The 21,654-nt window shown below is 35.9% G+C and overlaps 1 protein-coding gene across 14 annotated transcripts in view; it reads left to right on the forward strand.

The window, feature by feature from the left end:
- LOC6050518 overlaps nucleotides 1-14,407 on the forward strand; it is a 78,373-nt gene extending 63,966 nt beyond the window's left edge. For 12 of the 14 annotated variants that reach the window (XM_038256050.1, XM_038256041.1, XM_038256052.1 and 9 more), the window contains exons 8-10: nucleotides 2,371-2,562; nucleotides 2,631-2,766; nucleotides 3,601-4,379. In XM_038256050.1, the coding sequence (XP_038111978.1) occupies nucleotides 2,371-2,562; nucleotides 2,631-2,766; nucleotides 3,601-3,655 (383 nt within the window). In that variant the 3' untranslated portion in view covers nucleotides 3,656-4,379. Of the gene's footprint in view, nucleotides 1-2,370; nucleotides 2,563-2,630; nucleotides 2,767-3,600; nucleotides 4,380-8,390; nucleotides 13,223-13,337 lie in introns of those variants that run through there. The other 2 variants (XM_038256054.1, XM_038256053.1) reach the window with 2 other exon arrangements.
- Nucleotides 14,408-21,654: the final 7,247 nt, after the last annotated feature.

Here is a 21,654-nt window from a genome sequence, read left to right on the forward strand (position 1 = left end):
AAAAATAAAAAATGCTTTTAATATTTTTCAACATATTTTTGTATTTGGACGAAAATGAATAAACACCGAAATTAAATACAATCTTTTTTTTGCGTATTGTATATGCAATTTGCTCATTGTATTTAATTTCAAAATATACCTACAGACATTTCAAAATATACAGACTGGGGTGGGTACGTTTTTCAAAAAGTTCTCGGATCAAGTTTTAGTATGGTTCCCCTTGTAGGGCATGCCATAGGGACTTTCATGCCAAATATCAGCTCATTTGGTTGTAAACTGGCTGCCCGCATCAAGGTTAAAGTTTACATGGGAATTACTATGGGAAATTGGAACTTTTTGTTCAAACGCTCCTACAGGTCTGGGAAAATCACGCGCCAACTTTTGGTATGGTCAGGCCTATGGGGAATGGTCTGGAGAACACTTTTCCCGAAGAGAGCATATGGATTCGTTGTCCCTAGACCTGGCGCATCGGCAAACAATCCGATGTCTCCGGAATCAACGGTTTTCCCTCAAAAAGCATCAAATTTTCCTTAGCATGCTATGAAAGCTTGATGAACACCGCGACGCCATACGTTAGGTAACTACCACGTGGTTGAAATATTTGCAAAAAAAATACAAATTTGCTAAGCAAAGATTCTGAATTCGTCTAAATAATATCAGGATTACTCCAAATGATCATTTTCTAGTTAAAAGATGGTTTGCAATTCAATATTCCAGCCGTTGCTCACCCACGTGATAGCTGCCTGACAATATTTTTATCTTTTTTTTAAATAAACCTTTTGAAAATCGGCTTACGTCATGCACACAAGACCAGTTTAAGGTGAAGCCGTTGATCTTTTCGAAGAAAATTGATCATCACTTTAAAATATTCTGTATTAAATTCAGTTTAACGAATTTCACTACCAAAAGGAATCAGCATGTGCCGGTTGTTGCCTTCTTGAAGCCACTGAAGGAATTTTTGATCTAAAGCAAGTGTGTTTCAAAATTTATATTATTTTGTGGTACAAACATTGACGTCCTATTTAGCAATCATTGATTAATGATGATTTCCATAACTTTACAAGGAATGGGATAATCGTTACCAAAAGGAATCAGCATGTGTAGGGCACTATTCTAAACAACTTGTGGAAGGAATTTTGTCAAAATATTGAAAGCGACCCAAAATTTATATCTTTGAACGAAAAATCATGACAATGATGGAAGTCTTCACGTTAACGAGTCTTCACCAAAATTTTGAGCCGATTAGGTCAAGGCAGTGTTGAGATATCGTTGCACCCGTTTTTTTGAAACTGCTAACAAGTAGCAAGTAGCTATTTCTCGGCAATGATACAACCAAATGTCTTCAAATTTGTTTTGTTAATAGATGAAAATGTATATTTTAATGTCTTCAAAATAGATAAAAAAAAGTTGAAGTGTGTGCTCATACCGATCTATAAATAAAAAATAAATTCAAAGCTTAACCAATCAGATTCCCCGCAATCCTACACCCTAAACAATTTCACAGTTTTATCCCTCACTCTTCATTCATGTCCTGGGGTGATGTCTTATCTTGGATTGTTATAGTTTCCCTCCATACAGCATCATAGTTGAACACAAGTGTAGGCACCCTCGAGGACAAAAGTCGGAAGCTTTCCTTCTTATGCTTTTTCTCCTAACTCCTTTCAACTGGTGCACTAAGCTGTTACCATCTACACAGTTTAGTGTACAGCTTTTAGCTGTTAGCGGGAGGTGCGGGTTGTCTCCAGAAGTTCAGTGTAGCGGAATTGCAGAGACCCGACTATATCCGACTTCTTGATTTCAAAAAGTGACGTAAGCGTCAGTTTAGATTAAAATAGGGTTGATAATTTGTTTTATACAGGTTGATTTTGTGCTGTCGTAAAATGTTTAAAGTTAAATAATGCACTTACGTCACTTTGTACTCTAACGTAATTTACACCCTGACTGGAAAGATTGGTTAGAGGGTAGACTTTCCGGCCACAGGGGTCTCTCGTAATGTAAAAACTCTGTCGTTGTGTCATTTGGTGCCTCAAGGAGTTACCACAAGTCAGTCCGTTTGCACCGAATCGGGATGTTCATCAAGAATGTTGAAGAACATCCAACTTTAAAAGTTTTTTTAGCTATTGAGAAATAGGAAGGCCTTATACTTTTTTCAGTTATTTTGCATTAAATAACAACATCCTCCATGAAAGAACCTTATCTAAGAAGAATCTTCAAACTTATAATATTTTAGCAATCATGAAACAAAAAGGTCTGCGTTTCTACACATCAGAATACAATAGATTTTGTTTCGTTTTGAAGGTTTTTTTTAAGAGAAGCATCAGCTTGTTTGAGCAAAAATCGCATATTCTGAAATATTAATTTTACAAACAGGCAACCAGAGCCTCAGTGCGAGCACGGACCACATCCAGCTGCAGGAGGACGACAAGGGCGTCGAGAACGCCCGGCTCACCATCTCGGCCGTCACGATGGCCGACTACACCGACTATACCTGCGAGGGTCGGAACAACGCCACGGACATCTCCGGCAAGCCGGCCCATGTCTCGATAACCGTTAGAATTAGAGGTAACTGCGGGAAGAGAGAGAGAGAGCTAATTTTTTATGTGTTATGCTAATTTTTTGATGACTTTTAGGAAAATACGCTGCGCTGTACGTATTCGTGGGTATCATTGCCGAAGTTGTTGTATTATGTATCATTATTTTGATATGCGAAAGAAGACGTAACAAGACAGAAATCGAGGAGAGCGACACCGATCAGAGTCCAGACCAGTAAGTATTGATTCTGGAAAGTTAAGCCCCAACATAGCTTTATTACACCACCATGCTAGTCTTGTCAAGCATTTGCCCAGGGCTGCTACGAGGCACTGTTCAAATTCTTGACGAGGCCTAATTTTCATCGTCATTTTTGTTCGTGTACTTGAATTGCTCTGTTTTGCTATTATATCAACGTGGTAAATTGTGTCATCCTTTTTTTGTTACTTCAGTCATGAATTACACAGTCACTACACTCTAGTTCTGAGTTTTGCCATAAATTACTCCACACAAACACTCTTGAACTGGCAGCAAAAGCTGTGAGCGCAGTTCGTGGAACGGCCTGCAGAGGTCATGTTGTACCTTCGACGTCGTTATCGTTTAGCTATAAACCCTCTCTACTCGTTCGGATCTCTGTTTTGGGCATTTATCTCTTCTCCCTCTTCCCTTCTCAATGTGCACCCTTATTATAGCTCGCTAACAGTAGTTGCTATAAAATTGAATAACCCGGCTAGCAGTTTAACAATGTCGTTGCATGTTTATGTTTTAACCCAAAATAACCTGAATTTATCCTTTAAAAAAATGATTTGAAGTAACTTGCAATCGATGTTGCCTCAACTAATACAAAATTTTCGTAAAACAACTAACTTCTTGTATGTCGTGTGTTACCATTCAAATTGTGATGTGTTGTAGTGCTGCACACATACGTCCTCACGCGCGCGCACACATACGCTCACATACACTGAGAGACCCCACCCTCCAACCCCACTCAACAAATTTAAACCAATTTAAATCCAACACCGACCCTTTTCTTGTTCTTTTCTTCCTTGTTTTTTCTCCGCTTTTTTGCAGACACAAGAACGGCCACAACGGAAATGCTTCCGAGCTGCGTCAAAGAAAATCCTAGATTCGTCCCCGCGTGCAAATGAAAATTCGTTGAAAATGTTTTCTTTTTTGAACCCAAACCTCCTCCCCCCCTTCCTCGAGTCGATCGAAGAACAAAATTATTTGATAAAAATCGCTAGAAAAAAGCACTTTGAGTTTACCGAATTAACTTGTTTTACCTATCGGAGTTAAGTTTCGTCGCGCCCTTGTGTCCTTCTCCTATCCTTTAAGATGCACGATTCATCCAAAACTATCCTCACGCCATCCCCAAGTAGTGAGTTCATACTAGCAATTAGATGGTATTACACACGAACATTAACCTTGTTAGCAAGTATCAGAGAACAATATGTGCATCTTTATGGTAGATTTACAAACTTTTATCTAATCTGTAATAAACAAAACAAACAAAAAAACACTAAAATCTAGTTAGACTGTAACATTGCGTAAATATAAGAGCTGTGCCTTTAGGTGCCATCTTGGTTCTTTGTATTAATACAAACAAACAAATAAATCTCAACCATTGTTAAACTTTTGCACACCTTATTACTCAAAAAAAAACATTAAAAAACGTATATTTAGATAGTAGGTTACGACGTTCGCATTTCTAACTAAAAAAACGTGCGAAAATTATTAGTCAGTCACACACACGCCCACAGTTTCACAACCCCTTTTTCATCGCGCCCTCCCTCTTGTGAAAACCCAGTTGAAATTTGTAAGCTAATAAACTTTTGGACACTGAAAAAAAACGCGTTTTATCTAGCCTTGTTTTATTTATCCTGCATGAAATGATCCTGTTTGGTTTCGAAAACACCAGCTACACCATAAAGTACACTCCCCCCCCCCTCTCCCCCTGCCTCAGAAACTGGAAATGCCCACAAACAGAGAAGGGAGTTTTCACATGCGACTCCGAGTTCCGAGTAATATATGATATTTCGTCACTTTTTAAATTGGGTCCTAAAATGAAGCTTAGATTGCTGATATTATTGTTCACAGCGATAAAGCTTGTTTTTCTGAGTACAATGACCCTTTGTACGACCACAAAGAGTTTAAAATGGATTTTTAAATCCATTTTGAAAAATTAACCTCGCGGTCCTTCTTGACAGAAAAGCTCCTACTTGACAGCTCGTTCCAAGGGGACCATAGTTGATCCATCGGAAAAATGTTGTCATGTCAAAAAAAAAATTTGCATTAAAATTAAAAAAAGTGATCAGAAATGGTTTTTTATCGTGTTTTTTACCGTTGTACATACAAATTGACATAGGGCTTTAGTACCCAATTGACTTTGCCAAACAATCGGGGTACAAACTAAAAAGTGTCAAACGAAAAAGTCACCAACCATCGGGGTTTGAGTGTAATGGGTCCTAAAAATTAAGCTTAAATTGCTGATATTATTGTTCACAACGATAAATCTTTCTTTCCTGAGCACAAGGAATTTTTGAACAAACACAAAGCGTTTAAAATGGATTTTGAATTCAATTTTGAGAAATAACTTCGTGGCCATTCTTGCAAAAAAGTATCTTACCTGACAGCTCGCTTCAAGGGGACCATAGTTGATCCAATGTTGTCTTGCCATTTTTTTATTTTTTGCATCAAAATCAAAGAAATGTTATCCGAAACAACTTTTAATCGTGTTTTTTGTTGTTGAACGTAAAAATTAACATACACAAACAAAAGATTGAACTATTGAAGGTAAAAAATTTGGTTGGTTGAATATTACATCTTTTTGAGTAATTTTACCTAAAAAAATATGTAAAAATGTGAACTTGATGAAAATTTACCAAAAACTGATGAAAATTCAACAGTTTCTGATACAAATACACATAAATAATCACACAATCTGTCACCATTCACTATTTAAAATTACCATCATTTTTTTCTGGGTGGGGCTACCATACTGTCAAAATCAAATCAAACTGTTCGCTCTACACCATTGCCTTGGCGTTCCCTATTACCTCTTTTTACACCGAAGCTCCCATCCACCCCGGGATTCAAACTCATGACCTTTGGAATATGAGTCCAATTCCCAACCCGCGACTCTACCGAGACAGGTTGTTTTCCCAGGGGGACGACTCCTACACCTGGACTGAGGACCAGCCATGCCAGATATACAGATAAATATGAATTTACAGATTATTCGATCCCAAAAATCTCAAAAATCTGTATATACAGATTTTTTAAAAATTGTTATGGTTGAATGTTTCAACAATTTAGTAAATCATTTATGCTTTAATATGATGCGAAAGCTTAAATCTGTTGTTTACAATTTTAAAATGTCTTCTATGGCTTTGAATTCGACAAGATACAGATAAAATACAGATTTATTTTCAAGAAAATGCAGATCTCCCACAATATAATCGAACAACGTTGCTGAGGACTTGTACTAATGACGATTCAACAACCCAGGACAACCGTCAAAAAAAAAAAATATTTTGACAATTGAGCCCAAAACCAACCTTGTTGGGTTCCTGGCCAGTTACAGTTTTCTGGACAATGGAATTTTTAGTAAATATTGGTGTGAGATGGTGAGCTGAAAAATGAAATATAGTCACTTAAAGTTTTATTTTAACTGAAAATTACCGTTTTTCGATTGTTCAAAATAGTGTTCATTCCTGAAAATATTTTTTCAGAAAATTTCCAATTAAATTGCCTAAGAGACATTTTTTAAGTCTCATCCAAACAATCCCACATAAGAATGCCAATATCTCAGCAAAGCTGAAAAATATAAAAAAATAAGTTTTAGTATCTTTTCGAAAAGCATTATTTTTTTATTTTTTTGGAGTCAAGACTAACATTTCAAATGGGCAAAAAATTGATTGTTTGCCCTTTAGAAATGTTTACCTTGATTTCATTTTTTTTTAAATATTTGTTTCGAAAAGATATTTTTTGTTTGGCATTAAATGGCATTAGAAAATATGGGAATATTTGGATGAGACTTTAAAACATCAATTTCTTGTTTCGCTCCTACAGGTCTGGGAAAATCACGCGCCAACTTCTGGTATGGTCAAGCCTATGGGGAATGGTCTGGAGAACACTTTTCCCGAAGAGAGCATATGGATTCGTTGTCCCTAGACCTGGCGCATCGGCAAACAATCCGATGTCTCCGGAATCAACGGTTTTCCCTCAAAAAGCATCAAATTTTCCTTAGCATGCTATGAAAGCTCGATGAACACCGCGACGCCATACGTCAGGTAGCTACCACGTGGGTGAGAAACGGCTGGAATATTCAATTGCAAACCTTCTTTTAACTAAATAATCATCATTTCGAGTAATCCTGATATTATTTAGTCGAATTCAGAATCTTTGCATAGCAAATTTGTATTTTTTTGCAAATATTTCAACCACGTGGTAGCTGCCTGACGTATGGCGTCGCGGTGTTCATCAAGCTTTCATAGCATGCTAAGGAAAATTTGATGCTTTTTGAGGGAAAACCGTTGATTCCGGAGACATCGGATTGTTTGCCGATGCGCCAGGTCTAGGGACAACGAATCCATATGCTCTCTTCGGGAAAAGTGTTCTCCAGACCATTCCCCATAGGCCTGACCATACCAGAAGTTGGCGCGTGATTTTCCCAGACCTGTAGGAGCGTTTGAACAAAAAGTTCCAATTTCCCATAGTAATTCCCATGTAAACTTTAACCCTGATGCGCGCAGCCAGTTTACAACCAAATGAGCTGATATTTGGCATGAAAGTCCCTATGGGCATGCCCTACAAGGGGAACCATACTAAAACTTGATCCGAGAACTTTTTGAAAAGCGTACCCACCCTAATGGAGACTTGTATGGGTGAAACAAGGATAAAAAATTTGTTCTTTGATCATAGGGAAGGCCCCAACAAAGTTAGAACCAAATCAAATCATTCAAATAAAATCCATTTCCGATTTTGTGGAGAATTGCTCACGTTTTAAAATGTTGGTTAAATAAAATTAAGAAAAAATTTATAAATAGGATTATTTGAAAAAAGTAAATTTTCGACAAAGTTTAAATTCCTTAGTTATAAATTTTAAGCGTTATTGAATCATAGTTTTAAATTTTCTTCCGATTGATAGGAATTCTTTTCAGATTTCAAAGTATATTTGTTAAATGTATGATTCATGTAACAAAATTAATTTTTATGTGAACACAACTTCCAAAAAGTCCGATTAACTTTTTATGTCATTAACACCTAAATTACCAAGCTCGAGAAAAAGGGGGAATTTGTTTAGGTGTTAAACAGATCAAATTCCCTTTAAATGCACATGATCACTTGACGTGTGATTACAGCATCTAAAAGTGTTTTCAACTGAAATTAAGTAAAACATAGCTTGAAAGGCGGTGAGAAAGCAAATTTCTATCGGAAAATTTGCTAAATAATTTGTTTATACGGAAAAAATCAGCTTATAAATAAAAATAGGTCCGAATCCATTAACTACCAATGATTTAAGATTTCTATAATGTCTCTATAACATTGTCCTGATTCACCCCAGTTGACGGTGCTATTTCTCGCTAAAATCATGAGTTTTGCATATTTGATTTTACTGTGTATATTTACAAATAGTCATCATTTGGTTAGAAAGTATTTTTTTCTATTGGTATTTTGGTAAGTTCTTTTGTTGGTCAAACATTACAATCATACGTTTTAGTTTGCTCTGTACAGTAGATTAATTACAGCTCACACACTCCAGCGTATTTTTGTAGGTTCCGCCACCATAGTTAGCATTCTTACCCTAACCATTTTATGTCTTTTTTCTCTATCTTACGCTGCCACCTTAAACTTGCCAGGAGAAGGAGAAAAAGTTCACGAAACTATAACTAATAATAAATTCTATTGTACTGCTAAAGAAAAACTCTTTAAGAAATTGTTAAATAAAGCTTAGTTATAACGTAGTGATACATGAAGTAACGAGAAGGAAGATTATTATGATAACCTAGACTACGATGGAAAATTCCGGTAAAAAGTACTTTACGATAAAAATAAATCACAGCAACAGAAGAAAAACCTGAATTTCCATATTCAAACAAATTGGTTTATACTTTGGCCCCAAACACCTAACCACGTTGAAAGCTAGCTGCAGATTCGATAAAAAAACGATAGAATTTACAACAAAAAAAAAACAAAAATGGCTAGCCTAGCGAATCCTGCCCGCTTCGAACAGGGATGTCGATCATGAGAAGAAAAAAAAACTTTAAACCCACCAGAGAACTTATCCTAGCGCAGAACAAACTAAACAAACTTAGACTTCTTTCCACGTTCGAACGAAATCCTGACAGGGAGAAAGAAGGACGGAAATCACTGCGTAACAACGTTAATCTCGTGTATTCTTTGGAGGTGAAACGACCGAAGTTACTAAACTCAACAAAGTACAGAAAAAGCGAGACCTACAAAATGCGGCAGTTTAGGCTTGACGAGACAACCCCCATTTTTGCGCGAGTGTGAGAAATAGTTTTGTGAAATTGATTCAGATAACCCATACATTATACCACAGCTGCCCGTACAAAACGTTCGTCTCACGATGATCGACCCTTGATGATTTTTTTTCTGTTAAGAAAAAATCGTTTCAGAATTTCAGAAAAAAAATATCTTGCCGGAAATTTGTCAAGAGTCGACCATTGTAGGATTTTTTTTCCAATCCAAGTAGGTACAAAACATCACTGAAGAAATGCGTTTGCGATCATGAATTTAAGAAAAACGCCATCATCTTAGTGATAGTTTAGCAAAGGCATGATCAAACTAAGGTAGTAGCTTAAAAAAGCCGATTTGCGTAGGATAAATCAAACGATCATCGCAGGAGCACTCTTTTATATGAAAAAAATAAAACGCAAAACCAAAACAATGCCAGAGAACATCAAAGCAAATGCAAACTAGTTCGTGCAACTAGACGAAAAACAAAGACTAACCAAAATATCACATAGCGAGCATTACAAGTAAACAAAAATACGCGAAACACTTACTAGTCTTGGGTGCGTTCCAAGACGGTAGAGAGAAGTGGTAGTGAGCAATGTGTTGTCTACTTGTTGATAAAGTATTAGTGACAGCTCGACACTTCGTTGGCTGGGCGCGCAACATGCTATTGGTCTTCGCATCATACGTTACCCACAGCATGCGACGATTTACGTCAGACATGCCTTCTTTGGGTGTACAGTCAACTCTCTGGTAGTCGATCTTCGCTATCTCAATATTGCTTCATCTATCGATGGTTTCATGAGTCCCTCCAAACCGCTTACTTTGATGCTCTTCTTTCCTCTATATGCTCTTGATTCTTTCTGGATGGTTCCTTGGATTACAATATTTCATCTTTCTCATGGCTTTCAGATCTTTTTTCTTTGTGAAACGAAGCTTCGAAGGATTTTTCATTTTTCTTTTTGTTTGCTGGACATTGTGAATGTTTTCTTCCATAGCTGGGTATCAACAAAAATATATGTTCAATCGAACCTTCATTTCTGCAAACTAGTACTTCTCTTTCTCCCTTGGATCCCTTGGATATTGACAACCAGAGAGTCGACTGTACTTTTATTAATAATTTGATTCCCTTTTGATTTTTTTGTAGCAAAACCACCTAAAAAGCTACAGTAAAGCTCGTTTGATCAGAACAGTATCTAGAAAAGCTTTTATTGACGATAACCAAAAATCCAACTCTACACGGAGAGAAAAGAGTTCCCAAAATCGTGAACAAGCGTTCATGAAAATGAAAACCTCGAACAAAGTGTTCAAATCCCATGGTACGATTTTGAAAAAGTACCTGAAATTTGAACACTTTGTTCGTGGTTCCCATTTTCATGAACGCCTGTTCAAGATTTTGGGAACTCTTTTTTCTCCGTGTAATCGGTAGGAAGCAATTTGGCTTTGAGTATTTATTCTTAATTCATAAACCAGAGTTGATTTGTGGACCCAAAAAATGTTTTTAAAAAAAACGAAACCAACTTTAGCCTAAAGAAGGCTACGTTTTGCAAATTCTTACTTTTTTTACACGTTGAAAAAATAAATTTTTGAATTCACTGTGTGTGAGAATAAGATAAAAATCACATAAAATAGAATGAAGAAGGCATTACAGAAGATTGTTGGAAATCTTCAACTGTAAATATTGTATTATAAAAAAGTAATTTAACAGAGATAAACAAATATAAAATAAATAAAATCGAAAACAGAAGCGCGGTTTAAGCAACCAATTTCACCACTTCATTTTTCTCTCAGTGTACTTTTATCGTTCTTTCGTTGTTTCAGCTAGAGGTGATACAGTTTTGGGTAGGCAAAAAATAATAATTTCGAATCGTTACCTAGCGAAATATTAAGTATAAAGTAAAAAAAGTGGTATCGTAGACGATTTAGTTAAAAATATAAAATAAAGAGCAAAGTATTAGTCAGTACTGCGTTGGAAACGTGTCGCGAACGCGGGGTGGAGGGAAAAAAATTATAAACTAATACTAAAAATACGCTTTACCTAGTTGAGATTTTAAAACCGTACAAGTTTGAAAACCTTACACAAACACGAAGCTACTCACTCACAGACTCCAAGCATCGTTTGATCAAGTTTTTTTTATTCGAAAACAACAGTTTTGATGATTTTATTTTGTTTGAATTTAAAATAAAAGATGCATTCAGATTTTTTTAAATGGGATCTTTATTTCAGCATTAAAAATAAAAAAATATAATTTTACTAAAATTCTTCAAACATGGACAAAGCAATGTTAGGTTACAGACCTCTAAATAACGGTATAAAACAGTTGAATTGATCGCAACCTTGAAAACACAAAAACCAAAAAAATCACAAAAGTGAATAAAAAAAATAGTTACAGTAGGTATCTTTGACTAATTAAAATTAAGTAAGATTAAAGCAAAAAAAAGATATTATGAATTTAGAAGGCAAACAAACCTTAGAGCTAATAGGAATATCGAGTAAAATTATATTTTTAAAACTGTGGAACAAAAGCCAAACATTTTGGAAAATTGTGGTCGCAGTTTCGCTAATATTTTTTTGCAGATATCGGATGCATGAATCAATTAAGTTTAGTTCTGGCAGAATTCACGAAAATTCTGCGTTTTTCACCACGCAGCATTCTGTTGATGAACCTCGAAACATTCCATCGGCACCAACATACAAAAACCTACAGACATGTAAATTACTTGAATGTGTGGGTTAAAACTACCTTCACTTTAACTTGCAACAAATAAATCAGTTTCACTCTTTAAAAAAAGGGGGCAAAATACTACATTTTACATCAATTTGAATTGTGGAAATCACTGAAATTATTATCCACACAAAACAAAAAAAAACACGAAAACTCCAATGTTCCTCTTCTACGAAAAGCAAAAGTATTGATTTTACAATACTTTGGAAATTAAATGAATGAAAAAAAAACAAGCGAAACATTTTTCCTTTTTGAAATGCTCTGGATACAAACAAAAAATACAAAGCATTTTGGTTCTCTTGACGCCAAAGGCAATGAGAATATACATAGTGTAAATATTAAACAAATAAAAAAAATACATTCAACAAGCCTACCAAATTTGGCAGTTTCCCTGCGCAGAACTAATGGATTAAATAAATTTGATGGAAGCGTTAGACTCACACTCACACACATATTCTCACCACCAATAGCATTACTCACAGCGACTCACTAAAATCTCACCTACTCACACACGGAACCACATTTCAAATAACATCAGCAAAATGTTTCAATCAAGATAACCACACATTCGATAGGCGTAAAATGGTATTTGCAAAATACTGAAAAAACAAAGTCCCACATAATGAAATAAGCACTTTTCAATCTCAGCAAATAAAAAAAATGTCAACAGAACGAGTTAAACCAAAAAGAGAAAAGAACTAAAAAAAATCGATGAGAAAAGGTGAAGAGAAATTTGAAAACACATTTTTAGATGCACGAAGTTGATCAACAAAATACTTAAAATGAACACACAAAACAAAAAACTTTCACCATCAAGCAGCAAAACTCGACAAACCCTACTAACAAATTCCAGCAGCGTGTGACCTTTTGTTTATTTATTCTGAGTAACAAGAAACATACAAGAACTTTAAAACAACCATGAAACAGAAAGTTATCCTGACTGCTTATTGAATGAAAAGAATCGTGCAAAAACTTAAGAAAAAAATCATTTACAATTGAGTAAACAACAACTCAAAAAAAGATGTTCTTTTCACAAATCACCATATTAAACTTTTCAAAAATAAAAAGTGACGAGAACAGATTGAACTTATTTCCGGATACTAAAGGAAATAGCCACAAAAACAATAATCTTGAACACTAACCCCCGTTTGTTGAAGCAAAAATGCCATCAGTTGATTGTTAATTTCGTCTTATTGGTATTGTTCGTTAGTTTTGTTTGAAAATAACCAAAATTCAATGCGAAAGTAGGACAGCAAAAAAAACAAACAAAACACATACAAGCAGCGTAAGAACACAATTCAAAGGAATATTGCAGATAAACAGCAAAGGAAAAAAAAAACAAAACAACCAAAATACGCCGACACAGAAAACAAGCAGAAAATCATAGAATATTTAAAGAAACTGAGAAAAAAGAAATGAGAAACTACAGATATTGTTATTATGTATAATGTTTGACCAATAAAAAGTGAACAGTTGATTTAAAATAATACGAAATCTTTGTATTGCTGTCAGGGACAATATTTTTAACAAAAGATCAATGTAAAACTTGTCGTAAAAAATTCCACACAACTAACCCACCTCTGTTTTTTTTTTTACTTTCAGGGAAAAGTTGAAAAAGTGATTCGACAATGACAAACCTTTTAGTGACGTCACGTGTAAATAGACTACAAAAGAACAAAAACACACATACATACTAAATCCTACAACTACATTCAGCAACCAATCAGAGACAAGCACAATCCTCCGATGACGTCACGCGGTGGAAACCAGCCAAAACAAAATGGCCGCTCTAATCAGTAGTGTAGCTAAAATGGCCAGCGCGCTGGTTCTCCCCCACCAAACTGACATTTCGCCTTAATTTACCGTTCTTCAAAGAGTTCAATTTTGATGTTCGTAAAAAAAAGTACGCTAGTCAGGAGAAATAAACAAACCATTTTGAAAGAAAAAACACATTAAAAGTTCACATTTTTTTACACCCACATTCGGTCTGTATTTTCATTCAAAATTTTTGTATTTTAATCATTTTTATTCTAATTATTAACATGATTTCGTCCGTAATTTACGCAACTAACTGCATCCATGATTTGTACTTGTGCGAGGAAGTAATAAAAGCCGGATTCCTCCGTGATGGAAGTTAAGTTTTTTAAAGACCACTTTTGTATTAAGTAACTCTAGATTATACGAAACAGAAAACACACGTGTATCAGTTTGGCACAATCACACAAACACACATTTGTACACATATATAATGCCTAGTTTAAAGTGCAGCAGTTTTATCAGTTTAAAAAAAATATTCAAGTCTTTTGTACACAACTCATCATATTTGCTACTAAATCATTTAATTTGAATTTTGTATTTTTGAACATCAATGATAAATTCGGAAATATTGTACGTGTTTAAAGCCAAACACGTTTGAAAGCCAACCGGATTCTGCAGTGAATTCTAATTTCTACTGTACTTAAAATATTTGTAAGCTAAATTGCAACTGTTACTACCGTTCAAGATCAGCTGTGAAGCTCGTTACAGAATGATGCCAACCTGCAGGAGCTCTTTCCACGTGTTATCATTTTTTTCGAAAAAAAAAACGTTGATCGAAATTCGTTGAATTGATACACCTCTCTAGGATAACATGTCATCAATAAATACACAAGCTTGTTTTTTCTTCTACAAAATAAACCTTTAATTTTAAATTGAAATGAAAGAAAGTCCCTGAATTAGTGAAAAAGTTATTTTTTTTCCGTTTTTATTTCTCGAATACCAAACAATCTTTCCTGCAAATTATAGCTAATCAATGTCCTTTTGCAACTCAACTCAAATCGGGTATAACAGAGTTCTGATTTTTTATTAAATTAAAATGTTTTTTTTTGTGAAATTTGTCGAAAATTTAGTTTTAAATATTCCTAAACCGAAATGTAACCCAACACTCTATCCTACTCATTTCGCATGTGAACATCAACTGACTTAAGCACATATTTCACCATAGGCCCATTTACAATGTTCTGCTTGAAATGGCCTTTTTTGGGACCTTCCTAACATGACTAGAACTCTAATTGCCAAGCAAAAAAATAATAATATTATAGGGTCTAATCAGTTGGGCCAAAGAACCTTCAGCCGAATTTCGATTTCTATGACTAAACTGCTTTTGGATTTGGTGTCTTCGACAAAGTTGTAGAAATTCATGAAAAATGCTGCAAATAAATCAAATTTACTTTTTGCCTTCCTCACCTTACTGAGGAAAGGCTATAAAATCACTCGAAAAACGAAATTCTTAATTTGTCCTCCTTCATGTATATATATCGACTCAGAATCAAATTTTGAGCAAATGTCAGTGTGTGTGGTGGGACAATTTGCACTGAGTTATCTCGGCACTGGCTGACCCGATTTGGACCGTTTTGGTCTCAGTTGATCCGTCTTGGGGTCTCATAAGTCGCTATTGAAAATGATAAAGTTTAGTTAAGTACGTCAAAAGTTATGCTAAAAAACGAATTTAACAAAAGTCCGGAAGATTGTAAAAAGGGTGGTTTTTGTAAGAAACCTCGACGAGGTCATGTTATACATTTTTAGAAAGGTATTCGAAAGACCTTTTCAACGAGTTCAAAAGATTGAAGATCTGACAAACCTATCAAAAGTTATAAGCACTTAAGTGTTATTTATGAACTTTTTGGAGGCCGGATCTAAGATATTTTGACAAAAACGTTGTCCGGATCTATCATTCGACTTATCGTTGGGTAGGTAATCAAAAGACCTTTTCAACGAGTTCAATAGATTGAAGATCTGACAACCCTATCAAAAGTTATAAGCACTTAAGTGTTGTTTATAAACTTTGTGGAGGCCGAATCTCAGACATTACCTAGCATTACACTCAAAATGTGAGGAAAGCACCAACCACCTAATGGTGGATTAAATAACGTTTTTGATTAAATTTTGGTTAAATTTGGCATACCTCTGCTTATAAATATTAAGCATAAGCATAAGCATAAGCATAAGCATAGGTGCCCACCCGCAGTTGCTACTCCGTTATTGACCAGGACCCCCAGAAGTTACATCCACGAGCCGTGGAAGATAAGTGGGAGCTATCTTTCCTCGCTTCGCAACTTCTCAAAGGCCCCTATCATGCTGATCAATACCGGCGCCGGCCACGACCAGTGGTAGGGTCACGGGGAAGTGGATGGGAATGTTAGTCCGATACTTGAGTGATAGAGACCGCCCAATCGACTGCTTCTCCGACAAAGTATCACATGAGTTTTGAGGGGTTAGTAGATGGGTATGAGGTCAGGATTCACGAGTGGCAGTGATGTGACCATGAGCATTTTGTTTATCGGTTGAAATTTTAAATCTTAGGCAGCCGGCTGCGGAAAGATAAATAATTGATTATTTAAAAAGTTTGTTTTAATCGAACGCGTGCCAACCGAGCGGTAGTGTTATGGGCTGGACTTATCAGTATATTTTTACTGTTGGTACAATTAAGATAACGCGAGCAAATTTCAAAAATAGTAGATGAGTTAATACTAAAGCTGCCAGTTGGAATAAATTATTAAGATCAACGAATATAAACGAAAAGAAAACAGGACACCACGTAACCGATTGTAATGGAATTAAAACAATAACTTAAACGAACTTAACCGGCGGCGTGCCTTCCTATCAACGATGATAAAAGAAGGACTTATAAATTTAAAATATAAAAATACGTTGCATAGTAACCGCGAAGTCCCGCTACTCACAATCGAATCCGAAAGATAGCTATCTAGAATTTTAAATATAGTATTAATTCGACCGCGATCCTCCAGAAATTCTTCGTCGGCGTGCCTTCCGATCAACGGTGATGTAAGAAGGGCTTTATTCATTAAAATGATTTTATATCATAAGCCTTAAAACATATTCGTCGGCGTGCCTTCCGATCATCGATGATATAGAAAGGACTTAATCCAGCAATACGACTTGCTTGTCTCGAAAAAAAAGAATTCGGATCGTTTCTATCGAAAACTATGTAAAGAGAACAAAAATAAGCTCATTGGCCAACGAACGCGCGAACTAAAAATAAAGAAAAAAGAAGAAGAAGAAGACCAATCACCCCATGCACACAAACAACGACATAAAAGAGATGAAAACAACACGAATCAGAAGAAATCCAATCACCCCATGTACACAAATAGCGACACAAAAGAGATGGAAAATAACACGAAAAAACAGGACTGCGCGTCCACACAGGCACCGCACTACTGATGCCATTATTTAATTATAATGACCAATCCCATGCACTCGAACAGCGACATAAAAGAGACGGAAAATAACACGAAAAAACAGGACTGAGCGTCCACACAGGCACCGCACTACTCCATACCTCTGCTTATAAATATTGTTTCAAAACTTATACATTTTTATAGAAGGAAAAAAGCAAATTTAACAACTTTTTTTTTATTTTTGGAAAACTAGTTGCTAAAATTTTTAAAATCTCAAATTCTAGAACGAAACAAAATTTTAGCATAATTTTTGACATAAAATCAAATTTGCAATCGAACAACACTTTTTAGAAGGGCATGTAAATTTTCCTGAAAAAAAAAAACTATTTTCCAACATTTTTCAACAGTCATCATTTCTATCATTAATGGAAAATAATCCTTAAATTCAGCTTCAAAGATGGGGATTATTTATTTGAATTGCATTTGCTCAGATACAGAAAAAGCAAAACAAGTAGGAAAAAATAGGTTTTCTGGGTTACCCAAATAACGTCAAAAATCTGCAAATTCCGATATCTTGGCAACTCCGTAGTGCTCATAACTTTCGATAGGGTTGTCAGATCTTCGATTTTTTAGGCTCATCAAAGAAAAACTACCCTTTTACAATCTTTCGGACTTTTGATAAACCGTTTCACCGCATTCACTTTTGAAGTGCTTTTATAAACTTCATAATATTAACTAGGGTCTTATAGGACCACAAGACGGATTGAATTTAGAATAGGAAAATTTCATGAAATAAATTACGCTTTTTCTTTCTCGAAAAATCTATTACACTATCTAACAAAAATTTACAAAATTGAGGGAGGACTAAAATCCCCAAAAAGCGTCCATGTGGTTCATGGATGGCCTTTTTCAGTGTTTTCAATGTGTTTAATGTAAAGACTTCCATCATTGCCATGATTTTTCGTTCAAAGATATAAATTATGCGTCGCTATCAATATTTTGAAAAAAAAAATGCTTCTACAATTTGTTTAGAATAGTGCTCTTCACATGCTGATTCCTTTTGGCAACGATTATCACATTCCTTGTTAAGTTATGGAAATCGTCATTAATCAATGATTGGCAAGTAGGACGTCAATGATTGTACCACAAAATTATATAAATTTCGAAACAAATTTGATTTAGACCAAACATTCTTTCAGTAGCTTCAAGAAGGCAACAACCGGCACTTGCTGATTCAATTTGGTGCAGAAATTCGTTAAATTGAATTCAATACAGAGCATTTTAGAGTGATGATCAATTTTCTCCGAAAATGCTCAACGGCTTCACATTAAACAATTTTTTTAATCTAATGCATACCACACAAATTTAATCGTGTAGAATGAATGTTTTAACGCATTTTTGCTGAAATTTAAAATCGTGGCTACTCAGAAAAAAACTGAACAAACAGAGCATTGAAAACATGCAAATTTCCGATGAAAATGATGTAACTCTACCGAAGCCGAAATTTGTTTTACTCCGAAGCCGAAATTTGTTTTACTACAATTTGACAGAGTAATTTAAAACTATACTAAACGCAAAATTTGCTTAAATTTAAATATCGCCAACATTTTACCAGAGAGAAGGGATTTCACTGCAACCGCCAATACCACCCAAAAAAACTCTGCAGCAAAGGCAGACCAAACCCAACACCACCCACCCGACTGGCACCCCTGGCTTACTGTGTTGATTGTGTTGTTTGTGTTCGCTGCCGCCGCATGCTTCGTTCAGTCAGTCTTCGTCGAGGTTCCGTTCGTAACGGTCGCACAATACCAGTCGTCCTTTACCGTAGCAGGCACTCGTGTATTGTAAATCGCGCGCTCTTCTTCGTGCGGCTTTTCTGTCGCCGTGTTTTTATTATGCTCTCTCTCGCCTCTTCGTACTGGTAAGTGAGCGAGTGTTGGTCAGTCCCTGACTGGAATTACATTACAACGCGAAGTCGCGACGGCACGGTCAGTGTTTTGGGTTTGATCGTTTGCGTGTGTGTTAAGGTGGTTTAAATATCTCCCTTTTTTGAAGTTTTCGTATTGGTGAGCTGGAGCAGTTGAGGCGAGTTGATTCAGTTCGAATCGAGGTGCCGTCGTCGTCGTTCGTCGTGGAGAGCAACGCTTGCAACGCGTTCTCAAATTAAGTGTGGCTAATTGTTTACAACTGCCGAGTGATTCAGCGATGACCGGAGTGGTCAAAGTGTGGTGATCCGCCAATAGGCTAGTGAAGTGACCACGGGAGTAGTGCACAAATTGGATTAATAGGGGAGGTGACCCGAAAGCGAGGAAAAAAGGGAGGTTCCCGCAGTGAAGCGTGGACTGGTTGGGCCCCACGACCCCGGACCGGAGACCCGCACCAATACAGACAGGTGGGTGTGTTAATCATAAGAAAACAACTCCCAAGACTTGCGGGAGATCTTCGACTTGAAACGAGATTTGGGCGTTGACCAGATCAGAAACCTTACAATATTGCGAAATCTTCATCGAAAACATTAATCTTTCAAGATCCATCTTGAAGAAACCCCATGAAAATCTCTGTTCTTCAAAACTTGACTGACACCTGTAGATTGACACACCTGGGAAAGTGTTAGTGTGACTTCGCGAAAGAATGTCATCAAAAGGGGCGTGGATCGCTTGCGACCACGATGGCCCATACAAGACCCCAAATCCATATTTTAGCCCTTACAAACGTCAAATCAAGTCCCGCATTAACCCAACCTTCAATTTTAGAATGTTCTGTTAGAAATTCCTCCAACCATTAGCCAATGTTACCTGACAGGTAAAACGGGCTGAAGTTAATCATTACTCACGATCCACCGCTTTACCAATACTCAGATTTGACTAAGGTTTGACTTTTCTGACTTTTTGCACAACCACCTGCGCAGCGATCCAGCGATCGTACGAACACCTCTATCCAGTCACACCACCACAACCCGGTGTGTTGTACGTTTGATTGTGTGTGAGAAGGGTGGATCGCTTGATCGCTCGCTCTCGCGATCATTTTCTTATGCACTGCCCGTGATGATATGATTGGAGTCTGATGGATGGATATGTGTGTGACGTAATCGAGAATAATGTGTTGTGGCTCTCGCGGAGATGAAAGAGCTGTGTCTGAGTGTATGGGCTACATAGGTAAACATTGGCCACACAATGTTGATGGTAAACATTATTGGATGCTTTCTCTTAGAACTCTTCTAGAAGGAGTTCTAGTGTCGGTTTTATTGGAAAAGCACACAAAACATAATTTATATTGTATAAATTTCGTTAGACAGGGAGTAAAAATATAATACACAGAGAAAAAAGAGTTCCCAAAATCGTGAATAAGCTTTAATGAAAATGGGAACCACGAACAAAGTGTTCAAATTTCATGATACGTTTTTCAACATTGTACCATGGGATTTAAATACTTTGTTAGAGGTTCCCATTTTCATGAACGCTTGTTCACGATTTTGGGAACTTTTTTTTCCGTGTACAGTCCAGGCTCGATTATCTGAAATTTCGATTATTCGAAGTTCGATTATCCGAAGGTTTGTATGGGACTATCGATTCACGAACAAAAATGTTTTTTTTTGTTATTAACGTCAAATTCGAGTTCTGTGAACCGATTTTAGTCAAATTTGAATAGTCGATTGCCTTTTAAAAATCAAAATGCAAAACTCCTAAATTTCTAAATTTCTAGAATACTAAGAGTTTGTTTGTTTGTAACTTATGACTTTGAAAATGTTTTAAAAAATGCATTTATTGACTATAATTTAAGATAAACCTTAGTCATGTTACTTAACTCCCTTTGTGTTTAGTAAAAATATATATCTCGCAATTTGTTTTGGTTTGTTCCTATTCGCAATTTGATGCAACTTAACAGTAAATGGTTTGATTTAAATGACATAAAAAGATTTAAAAATTTATTAAAGGAAAAATACAAGAAACCTAAATCTGGCAAAGGGACCATTCATAAACCACGTGGACACTTTTTTGGAAATCTCTCTTGTTTACAAAAGTTATGTGCCTCATTGAAATGTTAAGCTCCATTTGTCCGGGTAAACAAATCTTCATATTTTTTTTGCAGCTGTCCATAAAAAACATGTTTTTTACGCAGTTTTTTTTTATTTTTTGAATCTTTTGCAAAGTTCTTAGTACTGAATAGGAATACTTAGAAAATAAAGCTACAGTCTTAAAAATTTACCTCTGAAAAAAAATGAAAAAAAATTAAACATTTGGATGTTTTATCTGACGAAAAAATAAATCTGTTGAGAAAATCATTTAACTGACTTGCGGATTTAAGAAAATCACGGTCAAAATAAATATATAATCAAAACGTTTAAAACACCTTTTTAATCAATTGCGCGGTTTTCTCATTATAGTCACTTGTAAGCGATGTACAATTTTTTTTATTTTTTTTTAAATATATTTTCTTTGATTTGATCATACGAAAATTTGGTTATCCTTTAATTTCATTATACACACACACAAAAGAATATGTTGCTATAAACCACACTCTTTAATTTCCATTCAGTCTCAAGTTATAAATTGTTGTCCGTATTGAAGCGGTCTTTCGCTTTCAAAAGGACTTCATCGTACTTCAATCAAACCCTATGGAAAAACCCACACACTTCTGCTTCCCGTGTGCGGTTTTCGTGCAGACTGGACCCCGTCCAAGGGTCCGATCGCACTTGCAGATAACTCATTAGCGCACACTAACGCCGTTAGGCAAAAAGG

This window comes from Culex quinquefasciatus, chromosome 2 (assembly GCF_015732765.1).
Source record: "Culex quinquefasciatus strain JHB chromosome 2, VPISU_Cqui_1.0_pri_paternal, whole genome shotgun sequence".
Lineage (NCBI taxonomy): Eukaryota > Metazoa > Arthropoda > Insecta > Diptera > Culicidae > Culex > Culex quinquefasciatus.